The sequence below is a fragment of the Haliotis cracherodii genome, unplaced genomic scaffold, assembly GCF_022045235.1.
Source record: "Haliotis cracherodii isolate W230 unplaced genomic scaffold, xgHalCrac1.p SCAF_4, whole genome shotgun sequence".
NCBI classification, from domain to species: Eukaryota; Metazoa; Mollusca; class Gastropoda; order Lepetellida; family Haliotidae; genus Haliotis; species Haliotis cracherodii.
In genome coordinates, this window is record NW_027266297.1 from 21,510,393 (window position 1) to 21,535,879 (window position 25,487).

General features: G+C 39.1%; 2 protein-coding genes across 3 annotated transcripts in view; one reads left to right on the top strand and one right to left on the bottom strand.

Annotated features, from left to right (window-relative positions):
* Window positions 1-6,554, bottom strand: part of LOC139480256 (mitogen-activated protein kinase kinase kinase 1-like) — a 45,214-nt gene extending 38,660 nt beyond the window's left edge. For both annotated transcript variants that reach the window (XM_071263299.1, XM_071263298.1), the window contains exon 1: window positions 6,126-6,554. In XM_071263299.1, the coding sequence (XP_071119400.1) occupies window positions 6,126-6,331 (206 nt within the window). In that variant the 5' untranslated portion in view covers window positions 6,332-6,554. The remainder of the gene's footprint in view (window positions 1-6,125) is intronic.
* A 1,599-nt stretch (window positions 6,555-8,153) lies between these two features.
* Window positions 8,154-25,487, top strand: part of LOC139479862 (uncharacterized) — a 30,682-nt gene continuing 13,348 nt past the window's right edge. The window contains exons 1-2 of the mRNA XM_071262763.1: window positions 8,154-8,424; window positions 15,486-15,644. Of these exons, the coding sequence (XP_071118864.1) occupies window positions 15,570-15,644 (75 nt within the window). The 5' untranslated portion in view covers window positions 8,154-8,424; window positions 15,486-15,569. The remainder of the gene's footprint in view (window positions 8,425-15,485; window positions 15,645-25,487) is intronic.

Below are 25,487 nucleotides of genomic sequence, written 5' to 3' on the forward strand. Positions count from 1 at the left end.
GACCAAGCTTTTGCTTCGAGATAACTGTAAGCTGGGTAAGTCCAGACCAAGCTTTTCCTTCGAGATAACTGTAAGCTGGGTAAGTCCAGACCAAGCTTTTGCTTCGAGATAACTGTAAGCAGGGTAAGTCCAACACATCAAAGTTCTACACAAAGGTGTTTGACTACATTCCTCATTTTCCATGAGTTGGTCCAGCTTACTTGTGCAAAGCCAGGGTTGGTTGGTTGTTTGTTGTTTAACGCTGCACTCAGCAATATTCCAGCTATATGACGGCTGTCTGTAAATAATAGAGTCTGGACCAGACAATCCAGTGATTAATATGATGAGCATCGATCCACACAATTGGGATCGATGACATGCATCAACCAAGTCAGCGAGTCTGACCACCCGATTACGTTGGTCGCCATTTACGACAAGCACAGTCGCCTTTTATGGCAAGCATGGGTTGCTGAAGACCTAATCTACCCCAGATCTTCAAGGGTCGCAAAGGCAGGGATAATTCTAGGGTCGGGCCTTGTGCTTTTAGCCTCTAAATTTGAAAAAAGGCCCACGTTTTCAAATACAATGGGGGGTTATAACATTGTCCTGTATGGGCAAGTGTGGGTGTACCTCCGGAATATTTTAAATTTCCACATAAAGGGCCCATGTCAGAAAATTCCTAGAGTGAACCCTGCAAAAGTATATTTATCTTTGACGTCATGAACCATCGTTACAAGGTACATGTATATTCACCGCCTATAGAAACATGAACCATAAAAACACATAGAGAAGTATGTACGTTAAAAAGAGATGTTTCCAACATGTCCAATGTGTACCAATTAATGAAAAAAGTAACATTCAGTCAAGTGTTACCACAGAGTGTCTTTATTCTTATCACAGTATGCTGCACATGATTTCCAAATTTTACACGCTAATCCTGCACGTGACAAATGGTGCATCTCGAGTCATGGATCTATGGCATCACGTGATGCGTTCATGAGCGTCAGTTCACACAACATACCAGTATGTTCGTTTGTGCATCAAACCAATCTAATATCTCTTGAATATGAGTAATTCTTCATATATTAAATAGCATGTATGGTATTCTCGTTTCTGTTATCAGTGAGTATATTTATAACAAAATAATAATATGACCTATAAGAGTGTCCTTCAGCATGTTCAGGCACTGGGAATGTCTTTGAACCATGCCACACTGGTGCCATCTAACCATGCTAACCATCAGTGTAAACTTGAGTTAAAGAATCCCACGTTATTTATGAATATTAGATGCGTGTGTGAACAATGATCTTGATAAATTCAATCATGCGAGTTATTTCAACAATATTTAACAAAGACATGGGTATTTCCTTTTAGCCTGCAACCTCGGGGTATCGCGGTACTTGTCATGTACGCTAAACGGAACAAAATGCACTCACTAACCTTTATGTTTATTCGTGTTCTCTGTATCAGATATCATTCATGTTATCAAACAATGCATATTTTACTGATAAAAGTTCATTATTTACATTAGTAGCTCCGAGTAAAAGCCGGGCCTCGCGCTCTGTTTGACAAGGGAGAGAACTTCATCGTATCGCGGTACAGAGAAAAGTGGTGTGTGGAGGTCCGAATTGGACAAAAAGAGGACATAGTTCTACCAACCAGTTGGTATGATCATGCCAGACATCAGTGATTTGTCCAGACAAGTGCAAAGGCAGCACAAGTAAAATTCTAAATATGTTATCAACAATAGTTTTCAATGGATTTTTACCGAAAAGTAAGAGAAAAATATTTTTATAAGTCAACAACAAAATATCAGAAATGATATTTTAAGATTGTTTTAAAAAAAATGGATGACAATAATTTGTCACAAAATGAAAAAAATGTTAAAAGTCAACAATAAATATATAAAAAGCACTCCTAGTATGCCCAAAGTATGTATTTATCTTTTGGTTACTAGTGAAGAACGTATTTCTAAGTTTGGCATTATGGCCCTTATGATCTCCCAATAGATTCTGGGCACAGAGCGGGAAAAAATGCGCGGACTACGTAACTTCCGTTACCTCATTAGTCGCCATGAATATGCAGATGATCTAGTTCAGGTCGATAGAAAAAGTTTACTTGGGGAACTGCGGGTTATATCGTTGGCCATTGATAGATGGGGGTAAGGCAATATTACAACAGATGCCAGAAATATGTATCAACGGATCAATAACTCCTTACTTACAGCAGACAGAACATTCCGAGGAAATTGAAATTGTTTACGAAGTGAGCACTTCCTGGTTACTGATTTGCATTAATGGACAGCCGCTAAGAGGCGTGTCCCGCGTGAACCACCGGAAATCACAAATGCCGCGATACGATGAATGCCGCGGTACCATGGGGTCCGAGTATACATCCCATGTATACCCTAGCAATAGAAAGAACTACAACAATATTAAGTACAAAAGTAGATAGGAAAACAGCCATTATTCAGTGAGACAGAGATAGCTATCAGCTTGCTACAACGCCATGTATGGACTGGTTGGAAACTGATTTATCTGTTAAAAATGATTTATTTTACAAAGTTTTACCTGCGCATGAAGTTTATTGTTTTAACCATATTAACAGCTGACTATAGTTAAACAGATGAACTCTTAGAATGTTTGAAAGAAGGTAAAACCGGGTTGCTTCACATGCCAAATCATTGACAGGTAAATATTTTCTTTAAGTTAGTTTTAACCGTAAACTCGTGCAACTCTTTAATGAGCATTGCCATGATTGCTACCTTCGCAGTATTAGTATACGTAATCCCATATTGACAATCTACTTGCAAAATCATGTAGTTTAACCTTGTTCTAAAGCTTTCTGAATAAACAAGGTGATTAGAAAACAGATGCAACACCAATCTGAAAGTAAGTCTTAAGGTAAGTCCTACCCGACAGATTTATAGTGTTGAATATCCACATGATGTAAATATAGTGAACACATTATCATCATGATCATGACAACAAGAACATTACTTTTTAAAAAGAGCCACAAGGCTGTAGCTCACCTACATTTATTTTTAAATATTATATTACTTTTATCATGTTTATTAGATCAGCTCTGGCTTCACTTCTCTTGCACCATTACAGCATGTGATTTTAGCTACTAGTCCATAGCCCGAGTCTAGTTAATCTTCTTTCAGTCTAGTAAGCTTTGCAAATCAAAGTCTATACATTATCACTAAGTTCTACTGAAAAAATTGTCAAGGGACAGGTTCCGACTAGTAGACTCGAAGTTTTAGGCACAGACGAGACCTGCATCACTTCAGGCTTTGTTCCCACATTAAGCTGACACGCCATGATATGACTGGAATAATAATAAAAGCGACGCTAAACCCAACTCACTCACTCACTTTAGGCACAGATTGACATTCAGCATGTTCAGAGTGAAACTGCCTGTAAAGGACAGGCCAAGGCCACCACTGGCCACCAGTTTGACAAATATTAAGAGAAACTATATCATTTTACAAAGCTGACATCTGCTAGGATCTTAGGCCTATGTATTCTGCATATAGATTGGGCAGTCAAAGTTTGCTCAGGCCTCATCTGAGCATGCTGGTGTGGCTTTTCTAATACGCTAATTTTTGTAGCAGTTTTATAATGTTGCAACTCGCACATGGTTACATATTACTTAATATGAAGCTTTAACATGACAAACACGGAGCCACCCTTGTCTCTCCTGACAGAATTGACCACATGGGATCTGGACAAATTAACATGTTTACTGGGATAATTGTTAACCCTTTTTAAAAATAATAATCTGAGATACTGGGATGTAGCTGAGGCCTTTTTCAAGTTTTGGCAACTTTGGAGATATATAAAGTGAGAAATAATTTAACGAGGACACCAGAAGGATCAGCCTCCATATCTATGCATGTAGACCTCCGCGGCTTGGGGTCTTTTCCCCAATTTAGAACGGTTGGATTTGACTGAAATCTGTCCATATTGTTACCTCGTTTCATTTCGTTGTTGTGTGGACATCTGACCGCATTTCATAACACTTTAACAGGCCAGGCAGGCTCTAAACAAACATGGACTAGACTCTAGATAGCTAGCAGACTAATATATTGCCAAAAAAGCAAGTAGATAAAATATGTGTAGGCAATTGTTTTTTTGCACATATGTAGTTACATTAGCAGAGCTCCAGATAAGCTGCGTATCTGCGTGAAATACGCATCAGAAATGCAGAAATACACAGTAAAATATAATCCAAGCGTATCAAATACGCAACGAACATTACAGATACGCTACAAAAATAAAATTTGTGCGTATCATCAAAATATTGTGAAGTAACCCTGCGTATTCTATTAGCAAATCAGCAACTTATTTTGAAATTATAAAGGGGCATTCCGTCAACCTTGCCAAACTCCACGATGACAGTTACATCATTATCGTTTGCCATCAAACTTTCTTGTGGAAGTATCGTGGTATTTTTGAGTCCTATAAAGCTCTCGAACCCACACGACACCAGTTTGCAGGGACTAGATGAATAGTGTTTTTAAATATTTAACTTAAATACCCACATGTGTAAAAACTAGTGGGTAACAGAAATTTGAATACGCAGGTAGAATTACTGATACCCAATGATTTTAAAATGTATGGGTAAAATACCCACAACACCAAAAGCTTATCTGGAGCTCTGCATTAGTGTCTAAAAACATGTTTCAGTTGGAACTATATCACTTGTTGTCACTGTCCGACTGACTAATCACTGACCTTCTGACATAGTTAATATATATGCGCACATTCCAGGAAAACTTGCAATGTTTAGGTTTTATTAGTGTCAGCTTAGAATAGGACAGAATTTAAGAATGACATCATCATGATCATATGACAAAGCCAAGGCTCACAAAGTACAACGTATATTCCAAAGGTTAAATGTGACACACAAATATGCATCCAGTATGTACAAATGTAGAGAATTGAATATTTATAGTACCTACAGTGCATCCAGAGCAGTTATGGGTATTTCTTATTTCATCCATCAATGATATACATGTACCAGAGCCATTAAAATTAAAATTTGGTACGTTAAGGTAAAATCCTGATTCCTAATACAGGATATTTACCATCACAGACACACTCATTCGATAACCTCTATCTGTATCAATGACTACTTTCACAAAGCCCACACTTGCACGTACATATAGGTTCACTTGCACAAAGTGATCCTAGAACCATACTTTGACAGACTTGCAATATATACCATATATATATATATTGACCCTGTAGTAGGGCTGGGACGAGTCCAAATATACTACCTGGGTACCCGGCCCCCTATTACCCTACCCTACCCTATCCTACCCGGGTACCCACTGTAGGTCTCAGGAGATGTCTCAAAACGTCCGATGGGGAATTTTTTTTGCATAGCCCTGGCAAAACGTATTTAGATACATGTATTAAACAATCTGGTCCTGCATACACTGAAGCTGAATTAAGTTATATCTTTATTCAACCATATGAAAAATCAGAAGGAATGGGTGCATAGTCAGAAAGAAAAACAAACATTAATGACTTGTAGTGTAACCATAGATTTCGAGATAAGTTTAGTCATTACACAATATATCACGTGACTAATCACTGGTCCGGGTACTCCTGTGGGTACCCAGGTCCTACTCAGTACCCACTCGACCCAGGTACCCGTCCCAGGCCTACAAGGGTACCCGTCCCAGCCCTACCCTTGTAGGCCTAGATGATGGATGGCAAAAGCAGAGGACAACTGCACTATATATACTAGCAGTTTAAGTATGCGTGTATTGATTCATTTAATATAAAATAGTACAATTTCTCAATTTAATTTTCTCAACCGGAAGTTCAGTTACAACATACATGCATCATGTATACACAAGAAAACTATCAGTTTTTAACTGCTCTCCAGTAAAATAAACAGCATGTCTCTGGCAACACGCATGGGCTTGCATGGTTTAAAGAGACAACGGTGTCCACCATGACTGCGATGACAATGGACAGAGACAATTTCTTCAGTTGCGATCAATAATGACAGTGGATGCAACGTGCTCCTCTGGCATCGGCGCCATCTTCTGACAGTTCTATAGAAAATCAGATTAGGTGCCGGGCTAAAAATAGATCTAAGACAAGATGGATTTGGGCAATCTTTCCTACCTCTCAGAAGGGCTGGTGGGGTCGAGATCTTCCTCGGTCGCCTCGTCATCTCCGTCTTTACTTCGACTTTTGACGGGTTTCAGACGTTGCCTCCAGTTGTGAGGGCCCTGGAAATCGCCATCCTCCTCCCCAAAACTGCCAGGGTCGCCAGTAGCAGCCCCATAATCCGAATCAGGCAGCGAAGTTGAGTTGGCGGGGGAGGCCATGATGAGTTCTCGAAGATGTCATGTACATCCCACTTCTAAAATGCGAAATTCTTTCTGACTGACAGCTTAAGATTTAAGGTCCTGGTGTTATTAGAAAGATGACATTCAAATTAAGCTTACAAACGTTGTTTTCCATGCGATTGATGTTACACGACGATAGATTTCCTAGTCCAAATATCTTCTTCCGGCGGGAATGTTCTTGTGATGGTATGTTTATGCAGCCTCGTTCTCAGCAGGGGAATTTTTAGAAATACTACCATAGAAAAACTAGTTTTCTTTGTATTTTGTCCCCAAAGGCGTCTGGTGATAAACATGTTTATTTTTATCATTATCAAAATATATTGACACAGGGATACATCTAGGATTGTCAAACTAAGTGACATTTGCAGGCAAATTTGGGAAATATAGTGATATTTTTCAAAAGTGGATTTTTTAGCATTCTTATTTTCATACAATCTGAGGAATTGAGAAAATTGTAATTTAATTTCGGCATTTCTTCTGTCATTTGCTCATATCGGCCTCTGTGCAGATCTAGATAAATCAATCTACATTTTCAGTAGTATGTTGTTGTTAATGCCCATTTCTTTGTACTTTTGTAGTCGGGTCTATCTATGTTTTTCGAGTGAATGGCGAGTGATTAATTCATATTGAAAATTGTTGGCTAAAGATCTATTTTTTTCAGAGACGCTCACAATTCTCTTTAATCGACACCACTGGTTCTGTGTAATGTAACAATCCATTAAACAAGAATCAGTCTCAGCTAGGCTCCACGGTCTGGTGGGCGCTTCAAGTATATGACCATGTCTAGACACTGTAATTAGCACCTTGTGTAAACTAGTCATTGCCGCTATTTATCGCAATATCTACAACAAAACGTGACTTTACAGACGAGAATATTGCGTACGCTGCGAAGTTATTGCCAATTTTAGCATTATTTTACTTTCTAAATGTATGTATGACAGAGTTCATCAATATATAACTGAATAAACTGCTATAAGCATTCATACTTACATTATAGGCCATGCACTTTTTAAATCTTTCGTTTCACGGGCCTATACTTGAAGCTATATCCAGTAATGCATTCAAATAATTAACATCGTCATTGTTCACGTGTTGTCGGGTTTATAAATGTATATCAAACAGCATTTTCAACTGGTTTTGATATTCAGTCAAGTTTTACAATTCAAATATCACACAACAGGAGTAGCCAAATAATATTCTAAAACTAAATTCCGTAAAAAATCGTATTTAATCTGAACATTCTATTATTTCATAACAATATTTCTTACCGTCAAAGAATACATTAACAAATAGATTTGATGCATAAAAATAAATAAAATGGTGACATGTAAGAACTGCACTTTGTTACTTTGCAATTATTTACATTGATATTCCAGGTATCTTTCTAATCGTTTTCAATTCCTTTGTAGCATTTTTTTCAAGGAAATAATAGGTTGCTTGAAGTAGAATCCCTTCATTGATTTGGCAACTATTGCACCCTAACAGACATCACTCATTGTTATTTTAAAACATGCGTATATATTGATAAAATTATCACAAACTATATATCTCACTCTTTATATATAAGAATTAATATACAATTCATATCATTTCAAGACCATACGACAGTTCTTTAAATGAAAAGTAGTTGTTGGACAAGTAGCAGTAAAATTGGTCTCGCTGTGAATTGTTCTATTTTTAGATATTAGCAGGTGCTTGGCAGACTTCGTCATTGGATCTTTCGAAAGCTACACAGAAGCGAGTCTGTTTTCCAAAACAAGAAGAGGCATCATATGCTGTCTTTTTTATTGGGATAGTGTAATCTAAACATGCAATGGAAGGTCGACTGGCGGAGCGTTGCGCTGTCATTGATGTTGCAAGCTGTCAGAAATCGTATCTGGCGCCTTCCACTTGATCACACGGAAGCTGGGTCATTTGTTGTTGTTGACAACAAGGTCACATGTCACTGTTCTGCTGGTCACTTTCATGGCTGAGGGGACAGAAACTGAACTACTGTTTTAGCCACCGAATTTGAATCGTTGTAGCAATTAACGGACTTTTCACCTGGGTCATCGCGAGGAGTGCGTCGACAGGTAGGGACAAGTGAATGTCATTAATTACACGTTGACAATGTGAAGGTTAATCACACGAGTTAAAGTTTGCAAAGTTTCCTCAAGCCGTCCATTAGCATAGAAATACACACGTACAGAAATAAGTTTGCATGTCGTGACCAGACTTTTGTTCTAATCAATTTGCTGCCAAACCATGTCAAGGAATGCATGACTGATAGTAAAAGGTATTTCAAGGTATATATGTAGTATTTTATAATCTATTTCACTTGTATGAACAGGTTGATCGTTTATTTTATTTTAAAAGAATCCCATACCTGTGTATGATAGGCGACGATTTCTTTAATTTACACACACTTTGGTTGTTGTTGTTTTGTTACATAAACTAAACTAAACTGTTTATGTCTGAGGTGTAAATAAAGAAATTGTCGCCAAAAGTGTTTCTGATCATATGTACTTGAATATCAATAACTTAATAATGAGTCATGTATACATGATCATGCAATGATTGAAAATTTTAAAATAAATTAAAATCTTGAAAATTATTTTACCTAAATCGTTATATATCTATACATTTGCATGATATTTAAATTTATTTTTCAGATTGATTAAGAAAATTATCCAAATTTAAACTGTCAATGCCATATACTGACTGTATTTTAGTTTTGTTACACTTTTATTCATTTCACAAAATTCATACTTAGCTATTATTATTGTATAATCAATATTGGCAAGCATGCACATGTAGACATGTATGTGTAAATGATTAAATATTATTGCAGAATTACTTGATGTTTGATTGTTAACCAATGCTGTCCCATGTACTGATGACTAGGGCTGGGACTATACACCAACTGTGCGATTCAATACGTATCAGGATACAGTGCTCACAAACCGATACGTATCACGATACTTGCATGTGCTCTTGTCTGTGGTGCATAAGCCTTCATTTTCAAAGACAGGAATCTTGACAAATACCTGGCACACTGACGATTTACAGTTGGCACTGTCAAGTATAGCGCAATGGATGAAATATTTATGTTTTCACCACTAATTTTCATTACTAATTAGTGTTTGATGTAACGATTATTGTAGCAAACATTTTAGGTATGAATCAATATTATTTACTTAGTGTGCGACTTGTGATAGACACTTGTAATGAGAAGTAAAAACCTGTGCTCCACTGATGTATCATCCCACTACTACTGATGACAGCCTCCGTGGTCTAGTGGTAGTGCATCTAGAGCAGAAGGTCTGGGCTTGAGTCCCTGGCTGCTTCATACCAAAAGATGTTAAAAGATGGTACCTCTTGTTACCCTGCCTGGTGCTATAACAACGACCGTTTGGCTTGTAGTCAGTATACTGAGTATGAGTGGGGTATTTATGTTAAACTGCGGCATGGTGTCTCATCGGGCTACCACTTAAAATCGGCATTAGTCTGGACTAATACAAGCAGCCACACACACACGTGCATGAACGTCACTATATAAGTGCAATAATTTTGAACATGAAGTTAAACCCCATTTCACCTCACAGTCCAACTCACCATGTCCAGCGATAGAAACTAACAGTTTTAGCCCACTAGTCCTCATGATGATAACATATAGCAAAAACATTAAAAAGGGTACATTTCTAATAGTCCTTAGGATACCTTAACTATTGGGCAGTTTGGCAAGGACTACAGGACTAGTGGCAATTTCTATCACTGCCATGTAGTGATTTTTCCAATACGTGTAACATAATAAAGTTTGGAAAACTTTGCCGAGGGGAATTAAAACAAATCAAAGACTATATTTATGACTCATTTCTGCTTATGGCCATATTTTCTTGTGTATTATAGATACCTACTATTTTGGGGCACTTGTTTTGGGGAAAAAATGTGTGCGGCAACTTAAATTGTACTAGTCTGGACTAACGCCGGTTTTATAGTGCTGAGACGCCCACTGAGATACCATGCTACAGGTTAACATGGATACCCCACTCAGACACAGAGTGCCAACTCCGAGCTAACATGTCCTTGTTTTGTCCTCTTCGTGCCAAACACCAGGCAGGGTAACAACAAGTACCACCTTTTAACATCTTATTGTATGAAGCGTCCAGGGATCAAACAGCTGACCTTCCACTCTCCGGGCAGATGCTCAACATCACATGACCACAGAGGCAGTTTTATAAGTAAGACCGCCATATTGGATGACAATGGTATATAAAGTCAGCTTGGAGGTCAATAAATAGAAAAGACATGCTTCATGACTTCTGAAAGTCACATTTCAATCTTTACATGAAACTTTCAAGGTTACTTAGACAGTAATGTGTGTAGTGAGATAAGACATTGAGCAAACTTGGCACCAACAATAAATTCCTGAGAAACACATTCCTAGATTTTGACTAAAGTGCATTTCGCAATATTCATGGGGCTAAAAATGTGAGTATGAGAAGTGAGATCCAGCACTGGCTAAAAAGCTGATGGGTGCTGTGATAGATCCTGTAAGTGTTGAACTGGCCTAGCAGAGCAATAAATCATCGTTATTCTCCCAGTTCCCTGGAAGCTGACAGGTACCTTTGTAAACTTATCTGTAACCAGAGGCAATGTTCACTGTTTTTCAACTCCTGAGTATTTCTGACCTGTTCCGAGTGCAAACTGTATTGCAGAACTGTGAATAGAAGCCTAGATAAGAGACAGGTCGTAATGTGTTGCCTTGACTCCTGTTGCGGTAAGCTCTCCTAGTCTGTGATATGTGACACCAGGAGGAGAGCCAACTGCTGGTTTGTATATTGGAATCGGATCATAACTCTCGCCCAGAGCCTCACCTGGTTTTGTAATCTCCTAAATCTATTCTGACTGTCACTGAAGGCTTGGAGAGTTTTACACACTACCAGAATGCACTTGAACCTATAGTCTCAGTGCAGACAAGCAGCGCTGCAAGTCAATGGAGGCGGCCACAAGTAAAATAAAGTGTTTAAACATGTTAACTGGGTTTTGATTGAGACAAAATATAAAGATGTGATGTAGAGTGTCACTCGCTGAGTTAAACATGGCCAGATTTAATGTCCTGGTAACAACGCTCATACAACAATTGGCTGACATATGAATTAAGGCTGAGATGGGTACTCGGGTCGAGTGGGTCCTGACTAGGACCCGCGTACCCATAGGACTACCCGGACCCGTGGTTAGTCACGTGACTAGGACCCGGGTACCCATAGGACTACCCGGACCTGTGGTTAGTCATGTGACTAGGACCCGTGTGCCCATAGGACTACTCGGACCCATGGTTAGTCACGTGACAAGGACCCGGGTACCCATAGGACTACCCGGACCCGTGGTTAGTCACGTGACTAGGACCCGGGTACCCATAGGACTACCCGGACCCGTGGTTAGTCACGTGACTAGGACCTGGGTACCCATAGGACTACCCGGACCCGTGGTTAGTCACGTGACTAGGACCCGGGAACCCATAGGACTACCCGGACCCGTGGTTAGTCACGTGACAAGGACCCGGTAACCCATAGGACTACCCGGACCCGTGGTTAGTCACGTGACTAGGACCTGGGTACCCATAGGACTACCCGGACCTGTGGTTAGTCACGTGACTAGGACCCGGGTACCCATAGGACTACCCGGACCTGTGGTTAGGCACGTGACTAGGACCCGGGTACCCATAGGACTACCCGGACCCGTGGTTAGTCACGTGACTAGGACCCGGGAACCCATAGGACTACCGGGACCTGTGGTTAGTCACGTGACTAGGACCCGGGAACCCATAGGACTACCCGGACCCGTGGTTAGTCACGTGACTAGGACCCGGGAACCCATAGGACTGCCGGGACCTGTGGTTAGTCACGTGACTAGGACCCGGGAACCCATAGGACTACCCGGACCCGTGGTTAGTCACGTGACTAGGACCCGGGTACCCATAGGACTACCTTGACCCGTGGTTAGTCACGTGACTAGGACCCGGGTACCCATAGGACCACCCGGACCCGTGGTTAGTCATGTTATATATTGTTTAATGACAAAAATCATCTAAAACTCTATGGTTACACTATAAGTCATTAATGTTCCCATTTCTTTCTGACAATGCACCCATTCCTTCTGACTTTCATATGTTTGAATAAAGATAAAACTTCAGTGTATGCATGGCCAGATCGTTTTACACATGTATCTAAATATATATTGGACAGTTTGTACCTATCTCTAAATATCTACAGTGGGTACCTGGGTAGGGTCGGGTAATAAGGTGGTGGGTACCCGGGTAGTAAATTTGGACTCGTCCCAGCCCTAATATGAATATTCCCATCACCCACAGCGTAGGCCTGAAACAATATGTTTATCAGGAGACTTTTTATCACGTATATATATACTGTATCATGATACTACACTTTGTTCGTGATGTTCGTAGTTCATGATGATTCAGTCAAACTCGCTTGTCTTGACACTTTCATTTTCTCAAATATTGTCGGGATAAACAACATTCCGGATATCTGAACCTTGTCATTTACCCCAACACCCACCCCACCCCCTGCCCCACCTAAATTCATTGGGTTCCAAAAACTATGTATCATAATGTTTTGTTCATGATGATACGGTCAAACCTCACTTATCCGGACACTTTCATTTCCTCAAATATTGTCTGGATAAATGACTTTCACAATATCTGAAACCTTGTCATGTGTGTGTGTGATGATATTTTTTGTGGCTGTACCCTTGAGGGGGGCTGAAGTAGCGTAAAATTATTGTCCCCCTAAGAGGGTATGTAAGTCCTGTATCATTTGAAGTATTTTTCTGTACACTAGGCTTTTAAATGTAGTATATTCGTTATTTTAATCTAAGGCTTAACTGGTACACTGTCGCCAGTGACTGAAGGGATGATATAAATCCTGCCGGGGTCCATGCAGGAAGCAAAGGTGCTGTAAGGCCCCATGGTCTCCAGTATGGTGATCTCCCTTCAGTGACTGACGATTTCTAGCCCATTTTTATATTGTGTTGTTCATTAATGCTTTCTGTTTTTTATAGTCTCAACTAGGTTTAAATCAAGTCTGTGATAATCTAGTTATTCTACTGTCCATCGTTGACAGCTTTTTATTTAATCTACCTATATGTATCATAAATGTATAATTTCTCGTCACGATATGGCTGAAATACTGCCCATGTGACGTTAAATAATAGCTGATTAAATGATATTATGTAGCATAATGCTTTGTTCATGGCAATAAGCACCTAGTTAATAGTGTAAATTTACAAGGTTTACCAAAGAGACTGTCTAAGTAGTGCAAGTACCCGACTGAGACAGAGTTTGTTATTGCTGTGCCTTAATCACAAATACCACCACGTATTAGCCTTTCATATCATAAGCTGACCAGAACTGTGATGTCAGAGCTTTGTGTTGTGTACCAATTACTGGATCAGCCTGACACTGCCAGGAACCGTCACCTAGGAGTCGTTGAACCATGGTGCTAGGGCTTCCCTCTGTGTCCAGCAAATAAGTTGGATAGTTTGTATAGAAACACGATTAAATGATATTTGGAGGCAGAGAGAGCCAGGATATGAGAGAGAGAAATGCAGGGTAGGGCTAGCTATCGGTATAGATTATAGAGATGATAATCGCTAACTAAATTGTTATCAGTTCTCGATAAATATTTGAGTAACTTTAAGCAAATATGCAGGAAAGTCCTGAAAGAAATCAACATATTTCACGCCACGGGTGGGCAGCGACACATTTATGCATAGATTGCTTTATAGACATTTCAGATAGAACAAAAACAGTTGCTTTCTGACTTTGACAATTGACATTATTGACAATAACAAGTCTGTTTTGGTAAATCTGAACTTTATTTCATCACAATTGTTTGTATAAGTTATTAATGATAATTTCATATTGATAATCGTTGATATGTCTTTCCCTCGATGAAAATTCCAATTATCAATCTTTTTAGCCAGCCCTTATGCCGGGATTTATCTATGATTTGAAACTTAGCCTTTAGCTGGCAAATTGGAAAAAAATATTGTGACGTTGTCCAAAATTGGATTTTTTAGAATTTTCTTGTTTTCATAAATTCTGAGAAATTGGAAATTTTAAAATTCAAATTGGGAATTTTTACTGTTGTTTGCTGCAGACTTGGGACCAAATATCGACCTCTGAGCATGTCTAGATAAATCCGGGGATGTGATACTTGTTTCTATGGTGAGGCCTTTCCTTAATGAGATTATTATGAATTATATATGAAGTACATCAACTGCCATACTAATCCTTAGTTAGGGCAGTAAACTGTAGGAGAGACGTAGGCCTATACATGTATGTGGAGGTAATTCTCAACAAGAATATTAGGTTACAACTAGTGCAGGATTAATTGCATGGTACAGTAATAACCTTGTAATACCCGTATTACACAACTACAGAGGAACCTTGCCATGTTAGATTGGAATAAATTGATTAAACTTCAGAAACACAGTTGGTGGGATGATCGATGCAAATACTTATCTTCATGCTAACAAGAAATGGTTTGGCGCCACTTAAACAATATTCTAGTTATGACACAGCATGTCAGTCCCTGATGAATTCTGCTGTAAAACTACCAAATTCTGTGGCTAAAATTACAAAATTATGCAGTTAAATCTGAAGTAAAAACAGAACCATTTCCTCCTTAAGAATTAATAAGTGAGTGATAAAAAAGAGCAAATTGGGTGTTTTTTCTGCAATTTCTGTAATTCTGCAAATCTTTCTGCGACCGCTGAATTACAGAATTTATCTTGAACTGGCTTGATGTCAGCTTGATGCAGGGGGAAATCTCAAAGTGATGCAGTTTCTCGAATGTGAAACCTAGAAATTTAATCAGGACAAACCCAGATTCGAACCCAAAATATTTATTGATTCCGATGAAACAAGTAATCTATATGTTGTCACCTTGTGCTAATAGTAGGACTATAGTTAAATAGCACAACAATATCAGTAATTCCGTTACAATATCAGAAATGTTTAATGTTTTTTCAGGAACAAGTACATGTGCACTGAAAACATCCATCACTATGAACACAGTCTCGCCTGCTGATATATCCCCCATGTTTTATTAATGCCCTCTTTTTCTTTCAGGCTCGTGTGTGATGTGAGCGATGTTGTCCTGCCCGACTTCCCCTATTTGAGCAGCAGGGCCTGTGACAGACTGCCAGCTTCATCATGACGACCCGGTGCTTGATGGCGTTTGATTATGCTGACTGGCATGCACGCAATGTGCTGCAGAAGCAGTCCCAGGTAAGATGGTGTTGCAGTGGGTCATCTTCGTCATCTATCTCACATTGTCAGCATATGTTCTGGTGATTATTGCTTCATTCAAGTACAGAGAGGAAACAATTAGATGTTCATCATAGACATTCCTAATCTCTGCCGTGTGCTCGCTCAGGAGGGGAGGCGATTATTTCTTCTAGGGTACTCTGCAATAAATTACTACTCAAAAGAACTTAAAGAACACTTGATTCTTTCTTATTACTATAGTTAATCTGTCATGCCATGATAATAACAATAGTAATATGAAACAATTGGGTGTCATGCCATGATAATAACTATAGTAATATGAAACAATTGGGTGTCATGCCAAGATAATAACTATAGTAATATGAAACATTTGGGTGCCATGACAGATTAACTATAGTTATATGAAACAATTGGGTGCCATGACAGTTTAACTATAGTAATATGAAACAATTGGGTGCCATGACAGTTTAACTATAGTAATAGGAAAAAATTGGGTGCCATGACAGTTTAACTATAGTAATAGGAAACAATTGGGTGCCATGACAGTTTAACTATAGTAATAGGAAACAATTGGGTGCCATGACAGTTTAACTATAGTAATAGGAAACAATTGGGTGCCATGACAGTTTAACTATAGTAATAGGAAACAATTGGGTGCCATGACAGTTTAACTATAGTAATAGGAAAGACTCGGGTGTTCTTTTTCTTTCAGTCACATATACATATATATACGATGCTTGCACAATGTTTCACATAAGTTCGTTTCAAGGCGTTAATAGTGGTATTCTGACTGTAGTTGCTGTAAATAACAGTGAGTTGTGCGATCTTCCGATCGCTTCTCACACGATCTCGCCGAAATTAATTTAAACAATATTAAAAGGAATTTTGAATAAAATTAATGAAATAACTTACAAAAAAAAGTCCAGATATACAATGAACACTTTTTATAACCAGACTGTGTAATTACAAGATTACATTGTGTATGGCGGTATGGATTTGTTGACATGGTATTTCAGGTTTTAAGTGCTCACAGTAATGTCTTTTGAGTTGGGGGGGGGGAAAAAATATCAAAACTCATTATGGTGTGTATAATGCGCACCCCCCTCCACACAGCTGTGTTTTTTGGAGAAAAAAAGTGTGCACTATACTCAAGAAAATATGGTAATTCTTTTCCCTGCAGGTTTATCATGTTTATGCAAGATCATTGTTATTTCCCAATTTTCATGGATGAGCCATCCCCAAAAGTTGCCAAATGTGATTTTTATTTGAAAATATTATTTCAAATGCCTACATGTAAAAATGGTTTTAACATTCACTATAAGGAGAAATTGGGAGTAAGAAAGAAAAAAATAAATTTATCCTGTTTATTAAGAAGGAAAGTAGCAATTAAAAACATTGCTTTGGCCTTTTGGGAAAATTACCTTTTTTCCTATTACAATGCAAAATAATAACAATTATTTATTTCTACGTACATTATATGTGTGTAATGAAATGTTTGCACATATACCTTAAACACCAACCCCAGCTAAAATCCAACAGTGTAATCACAACCTCAATCTGCCTGATACAAAAGCCTTGTAACACATAAAACTGTTTATGTCTTTCCAAAAAAAATACCACTTCCCGTAATGCCAAAGTCCTTTCCAGATGTAACACAGCAAAAAAGGAATCATTGCAAAGTTTGTTACCCCCACCCAAACCTATAAATTGGCTCCCGTAGGTCTCTGTTACTATGGCAATATGCCATTTTCTTGGCCAAGGTGTGTCTTGGTTTATGTAGCTGTGTAGTCCGTGTATACTGACAGCTCCAGCATCTGCAGCCAGAACACAATAGCATCATACCACAACTCCCCTGGGGCGAGGCCCACTTCAACAAGCCCACAGAGATATCTCCTATCTCAACTTATCTCAGCCTCCACCGAGGTCAAATCAAACCTTACTCTCTTACCAATCTAGACTAACATTTGTATCTGTGATATCTCTCTTTTATGAAGTTCTTTTTGTGGTGATTTCAGCTAGCTTGACTTACCTCTCTTTTATGTCCATTGGTTTTGATCAGATTAATTAGAGAACTACCAACAGGCTCTGAGGAATTATGAACCCCGGAGTGAATGAATGTTGTTAATCCGGAGCCTTAAGGCGAGGGACTTACAGCATTGTTGGAGAATTACTTGATACCTTAGTCCTTTCTTCTCCTGGCATGTTTTCCAGTCACCTGTCCCAGTTCTATAGTTATGAGTTTTTAGTTATTGTTATTTCAGGGTTTGAACTTTCTTGTACAGTAAACAACGGTTATAATGAACTCAAAGAGACCACTAATTTTAGTTCATAATAACTGTAGTTCGTTATTCGCATATATACACCATATATACAACACTAAAATAAGTTTGTTTTATCGGTCAGTTCGTTATAAACTTGTTCGTTATAGACGTAGTTTGCTGTATTAAAGTCACATTGGCACGGTGAGAATAAGTTCCTTGTGCCTAACGGTCACACTTAGAAATCACATTTTTTAACAAGAATACCCCGTGGCAATGTTTATTGCATGAAGCCAGTGATGTTAGCTGTTTGAGATGCCGATAAAAAATATTGATAGACTCTGAAATGGGCCCACTGTTCATTGTCTACATAACTGTAAACTACTCAGCCATTTTATTGACCATTTCCACATGTACAAAGACTTTAGGGCTGGCACGAGTCCATATTTACATCCTGGGTACTCGACCCCCCCATTACCTGACCCTACCCACTGTAGGTTTCAAGAGTTTGAACATTATGTCCAATTGGGATGCGTTTTTACGAAGCCATGGCATATGCTATTTTCATACATGTATGAAACGATTAGATCATGCATACATTGAAGTTGACTGAAGTGATATCTTTTCTCAAACGTATCAAAGTGAGAAACAATGCGTACATAGTCTGAAAGAAATGCAAACATAAGCGACTTTATTGTTATTGTATTTAAAGAATATATCATGTGACTAACTACGGGTCTGGGTAGTTCTGTGGGTACTTGGGTCCTACTCAGGATCCATCTGAACCGAGTACCCGAGTTAACTGTCCAGGCCCCAAAAGACTGGTGGGTTAAAATTCTATTAAATATTTCCAGCTGCAGCTAATGCCACATTTGTATTGCTCATATAACTTGTGTATAAACACCATTCAAATGTGGAAATAGATTAAGTCTATCTCTTTTGTAATTTTGATAATGAACAACTGTTTCCTTGTCAGTAACCAGCTAAAGTCAGTTTGTTCCAACTATTCTGTCATTTCCTGTTGGGTCGGTGGGATAGCCTAGCCTTCAAAGCGTTCGCTCATCACCCCAAAGGGGGGGCACGTGTGGCCCAGTCGTCTAAGGCGCCGCGATTCGCTGTGCAGAGTTGCATCCCTTGGGCATGCCAGAAACCTATGATTGTGGGTTTGAATCCTGGTTCGCCCCGATTATGTTTCTAGGTTTCTCAGCACCATACCTGTGCTCGTGGGTTTCACCGAAGTGGTAAACGTCTGAGACCTGCTTCACTTCCGGCTTTCCTCCCACATTAAGCTGACTCACCGTGATATAACTGGAATACTGTTAAAGCGGCGTAAAACCCAACTCACTCACTCACTCACCCCAAAGGCCTAGGTTCGTTTCCCCAAGGATCTGAGGACATCCCATTACGGGTCACGTCACAAACCTTTCGTCCGACCAATCAAAGCCTTGCTTACCAGATCATGAAAGTGACAGTTCTGATGTGTTTTCCAATCATACAACCTCGAAAACATTAATACAGGGTATTCCGAACGACAGTTACTGCCCATACAACTGTTTCCGTCACAAATTATCGTCTTTCTTTTGAACGGAGAAGGTGTTGCACAGTACGTGGAAAGCACTGCTATAATATCTCAACCATACATTAGATCTTCAAGATGTTTGTTTGGTCAGTTTTCAAAATTTTAATCAAGAACTGTGTCAACTTATTTTTCGAGGGTGTAGTCTGAATTGGAAGTCGTCAGGTTGAAAGCTCGAGAAAGCTGCTTTCTGATTGGCTGATGTCGACTTCTTGTTAGTCATTTCAGTGGTCGTGCAAAGTTCGTGAAAGGTCATTCAGACGTGACCTGTAATGGGATGCCCTTCTCTTTGTTCAGTGAGTGAGTGAGTATGGTTTTTACGCCGCTTTTAGCAATATTCCAGCAATATCACGGCGGGGGACACCAGAAATGGGCTTCACACATTGTACCCATGTCGGGAATCGAACCCAGGTCTTCGGCGTGACAAGCGAACGCTTTAACCACTAGGCTACCCAACCGACCCTCTTTGTTCAGAGGCAGTGAGTCTTAGGTCTGATTTTGATAAGATTGCGTAAAGCTATACTCACTCCCTCAGTCATATCGTGGTTTACATTACTATTGGTTAGTGTGTTTCATTTTGCCAAAGGTTTTTTATGACTGGAAATCAATGAAAACTGGCTGATTGATTGACTTTCATGTCTGTTTATCCTGTTATGGGTTATGTGATCAGTGTGTTTATTTTGTATAAACAGTTTTAATGAATGATTGAACAATTATGATAAACAGTGCATGGTTGTTATCTTGTCCTCAACCAGTCATTACAAGCACAAACACTGTTACAGTAAATGATTGCATTATACAGGGTAATTTTAGTGGAATTGTCTTGTTTAGATTTTCTGCTCTATTATTCTATTCTAGGGACTCCTTCAACTAGATGTCAACTATTGTATTTGAACATTTTGAATTTCGTATTTTCAATGTTCAGAAAGTCAGATCTTTAACTGTTATTGCTTTATAAAATGTGGAGGCGATGGGGTAGCCAAGTGGTTAAAGCATTCACTCGTCACGCCGAAGACCCAAGTTTGATTCCTCACATGGGCACAATGTGTAAAGCCCATTTCTTGTTTTCCCCCACCGTAATATGATTGCTGGAATATTGCTGGAAGTGACATAAAACCACACTCACTCATTCACTCATTTATGGAATATGGCTTTTGGTTGGTCACAATAAATATTAGGATTTCATCCATATATTTCAAGAACGTGGTATGGGAGGCATACATAATATATATATATTTACAAAATGTCTGCAAATGTAACAGGTATGTGTGGTCGGCCTATGCATATGGTGTATTTCATCGAGTAGAAAATAGAATGGAACAGATGTATGGATTTCCTTCCTCAGTAGAAACCTTTGGACAATAAAATAATGCGAGACAGGGGTGTTTGGTAGTGAGGTAAAAATTAACATTGAATTTAGTCAGGGAAGTTATGTTGGTAAAGTTTATGTAGGTCATACTTTAGAAATAATCTGTATGGTATCTGTGATGTAACCATGACAACAATGGGTTAACAATTATCTGTTTCCGCCAGCCATTGAGACTCAGTGAGAGATAGCTGATAATACCTGGTATTATCTGGTATCAGCCCAACAAAATACCCCAGCAATACCAACACCTTTCCCATGTTGACAAACTATTTAACTGAATCACCTTAAAGACATTGCAATCCACATGTCATTACAATAGCTTTGTGAGTTGTATAAATATTGTATAGTCCATGCCAAGCCTGCCAGACGAGATTGAACAGGACACATATTCTCTTAACTCTGTGTTTCTGGGGGTGTGATATGAGGTGAATGGGGGCAATTGGCCATATCTGCAGTGTGAGATTACCTGATGAGTACACTGTTGCCCTGTGTTTTGAGGGGCGGACATGGGGGGTGGGGGGCACCTGTCAGTGTGGTAGTGTGGGGTGGAGACAGAATCATGGTTAGTTTTGAGGAGGACAGTACGAAGTTGAGGACACTGTTGTGCTTGCATGCGGGTCTTTGAACACTGGACGAAGGCGGCTCAGATAGGTTACATACTTCCACTGACTGTAACGGAAACAGTATCTGGTGTTTTTCAAGGACTCAGTATGGACAGGTATTGCATGTAAGACATTCTTGTCAGATCTAGAACTCATTTGTGACTCAATGATGTCATTAACATACAGACGGTGCAAAAATATATAAAATTACCTGCCAGAACTTTGTACTTTGGCATAATTTTCAGCAGATTTCAGTCTCAGTATATGGACTTGTGTAAGCTGATCTGTGTTGACTAGAAGAAATTTAGCTTGACTGGGACTTCAGTTGACAGTAGGTTGTGAAGATTATTGCAGAACATAATGTCCCTTCACGATTTGTGTAGATTCTTTTCTCTACAAATATTGATAAGTATTGCTTTGTATCAGGATCCTGTATAGTTAAGTGAGGTATTTTTACTGTAATGTGTGCCATATCTGACAGAAAGGTTCCTCGTGAATCTGTATTCTCCATTCAATGCTTGGAACCTTGTCCAGGTAAAACATCTGATCTGTATTTTTGAGTGGCTGTAGCTCGATCAGGTTTTCCATTCATGTTCGTGTCTTCATTAAGGTACAACATCCGAAAAGTATTTGGGACAATATTTTTTCTAGGTCTTGTTTTTTCCTTATTCTGATCTATGATATTTTATCACCCAAAACTGACTTCCACATGAGATATATGGGTGACATCAAGTGATATCTCCTTGGAAAATATCATTCTAGAAGATGTCGCTACAATAAAACATTTATCACAATGCTTTGTAGACCATTGTGATGTCATTGGTTACAATAATGTCTCAATCAAATGCCATCACTAATCTCTCTGCCGATAAGAATCAGCTTAGGTGTCACACTTCGGCGCAGTGGTGACTTAGCATAACACCACTGCCACAGGCTAATTTGCATATCACGTGACCGGACTTTTCTTTTGTTTGTAAACAAACATGCTTATTTGAGATCAGAACAGATTAGCCTAATGCAAGTATATTAGGGCACTTTACATATTGTTTTGCATAATTATATAGATATGCTACTACACCTGCGACAGGGAGGGGCATGACAATATATGTGATTTATAGATCAGTGTGACCATATTCCTAGCAAACCGTAGGGCTTTGATGACAGCACATGGAGCTGTACAACCAATGTAAACAGGGGCGGTCGGGGAGCCTAGTGGTTCAAGCGTTCGCTTGTCATGCCGAAGACCCGGGTTCGATTCCCGACATGGGTACAATGTGTGAAGCCCATTTCTGGTGTCCCTCGCTGTGATATTGCTGCAATATTGCTAAAAGCGGCGTAAAAAAATACTCACTCACTCACTCACTCACCAATGTAAACAAACGATAACTAAGCAAATGGAAATGGTTTTTCACGTTTTAGGATATTTTCTCAGTGAAAGTTAACCATTCTATGACATATGTTTATCTAGATGTGTAGACATGTCAGAATTGAAACAGATAAAAACATTATCTTATATGGCAGTGTAAGATGTGACAAACTATGACATGGCTGGCCTGTAGCAGAGGTACTGTGGTGGCTGCATGGAACTCTGAGTAGGAGAGTGTTTTTCTGTACTTTTATACTCAAGACACTGTTAACTACTGTTTAAAAACTGAAAAAGTTCAAATAATGATTTGGGATTTGTGTGTCTTTCAAGCTCAAATATATCAAGTAAAAATATCCTTGGCAAGCCTTGGATATTTGTAAATTTTATCACCTCGTCTTGATATATTTCATTTTGGAAGACACTCTGGTGAGATTCTCTGTTTCAACACTCACTCCATTGTTGAAGATGTTGGACCACAAAGTATGCCTTAATTGATGCTGAATGCCCCAACCCGAATTCATTGATACAACGTGCCACCTATTTTGATGTCAAGTTTCTGGTCCTACTCAAGACTTGGCCATGTTTTACACAGCAATTCCCCTACAGGGAGTGTACATCAGTGTCAGCAGCTGCAGTAAAGCCCACTCAAGATAGTCTGGTTCCTGTCTGTAGTGCTGAGAAAGTTTTTTATCTGAAGAAAATATGTTGTTGCCAGTAATTCCCATGAATATTTTTCATCATTATATCCTATTGAATTGCTGTGAAACAAATGTCTTCAGAAATGTGGATACATCAATGTTATATTCTTTGATGAGTATTCCTTTATGAAATATCCCGGTGTTATGGGTTTTCGGACACTTAAGAAACATTAGTAGTTTTCTCTCTAATCAAATGAACATGATGAACAGCATCTCCTTCATTTTTAAATGACAACTTTCACTTAAAAACATGCCGTCATCTGAGTATTTACAATGTCTGTGTGATGCTACACCCTCAGTTAAATTGCGAGTATTCGCGATAATCATGGTTGTCCAAAATCGCATGACGTCCGAAAACCTATGATCCAACGATACAACATGGCCCTTTAAGACTACATGTAGTATGAGGGTCCAAGGACAACATGGCCTTACTTCAGGTATCACGATCCTTCACTCAAGGGGTCTTACGTGTTGCTATACAAAAGTTGTACCATGTTGCATGAGACCTTGCCCACAAGAGGTTGTTGCTGTCAAACAGTTTGCGTTTAACTCGCATGACTGGATAAGTTAAGTCTGTACTAATGTTGCAATCAGATTGAGCATTTTGTTTCTTTGTAGACAGATGGTCTGATGAAAGGTCGTCTAACGTGACCTGTAATGGGATGTTATGAGATCTTTGTGTAGGGGTAGTGAGCACTATGATTTGAGTAAAATGAGATTGGATAGGCAGTATGATAATGTGAAATCCAGTACAGCCTGATTTTTGCAACAGGTCATGAATATAACTTTTTGATAGTTGAGACAGAATTGATTATTAATAGATACATTGGTGGGCATATCATTTGTCTTATCATCAGGTAAGGGGCGGTTGGGTAGCTTAGTGGTTAAAGCGTTGGCTCATCACGCCGAAGATCCAGGTTCGATTCCTGACATGGGTACAATGTGTGAAGCCCATTTCTGGTGTCCCCCGCCGTGATATTGCTGGAATATTGCTAAAAGCGGCGTAAAACCATACTCACTCACTCACTCAGGTAAATCTAGACACACATTATTCAATATGGCTGAGTGGGTTAGATCGCTGACTTTGTGTGCTGGCAATTAGGTGCCTCAAACTGGCAGTGTGGGTTCAACCCCAAAAAGTACGAGAATCTGTACTTAACTAAGGAAGTGTTTTCCCAAATATAACAATCTGTTACATTTGACCACTTTCAAAATGACATTGTGTATTCATAGCTTTCAGCCATGGCAGCTGTGCCAATTTACACTTGTCAGAGGGGTACACAAAGTACGAGATCTAGACTACCAGTTGCTTGACTTTCATTTTGTGGAAGCCTCGGTGGCTTGGTGGGTAACAATAGATCGCTGACTTTGTGTGCTGGCGATTAGGTGCCTCATTCTGGCAGTGTGCGTTTTGAATCCTCGACAGGACTCAACCCCAAAAAGTACGAGAATCTGTACTTTACTAAGAAAGTGTTATCCTAAATATAACATTTGTTACATTATTCAATTGTTTTTAATGTTGGGACTATGAAGAGACAGGGCTGGATATACATAAAACATACACTTGTGCAGCCTGATATTGAATAATGCAATCTATTATTTTTCACCACATGAACCCAATGCATGTAAACATTTTACAAATTTGAGTGACTCACTAACTAAACAAGATTTCTACACAACATCGATCTAAATCTCAATATACTTTATTTACCATGCTACATTAGTATTCCCAGTGAGTGCCACTGGTATGTTTTAATTGTCGTCAAACTGGGAGCACTTCACATTTATGCATTTAGAGATGAGGTGAAATGGGGTTCAACATCGCGTCCAAGATTACTGCACTTATATAGCAACATGCATGCATGTGTGTGTGTGTGTGTGTGTGTGTGTGTGTGTGTGTGTGTGTGTACTAGCACGGGCGTATTCCGATTTTATAGTGCTAGCCCACTGAGATACCATGCCACAGATTAACAT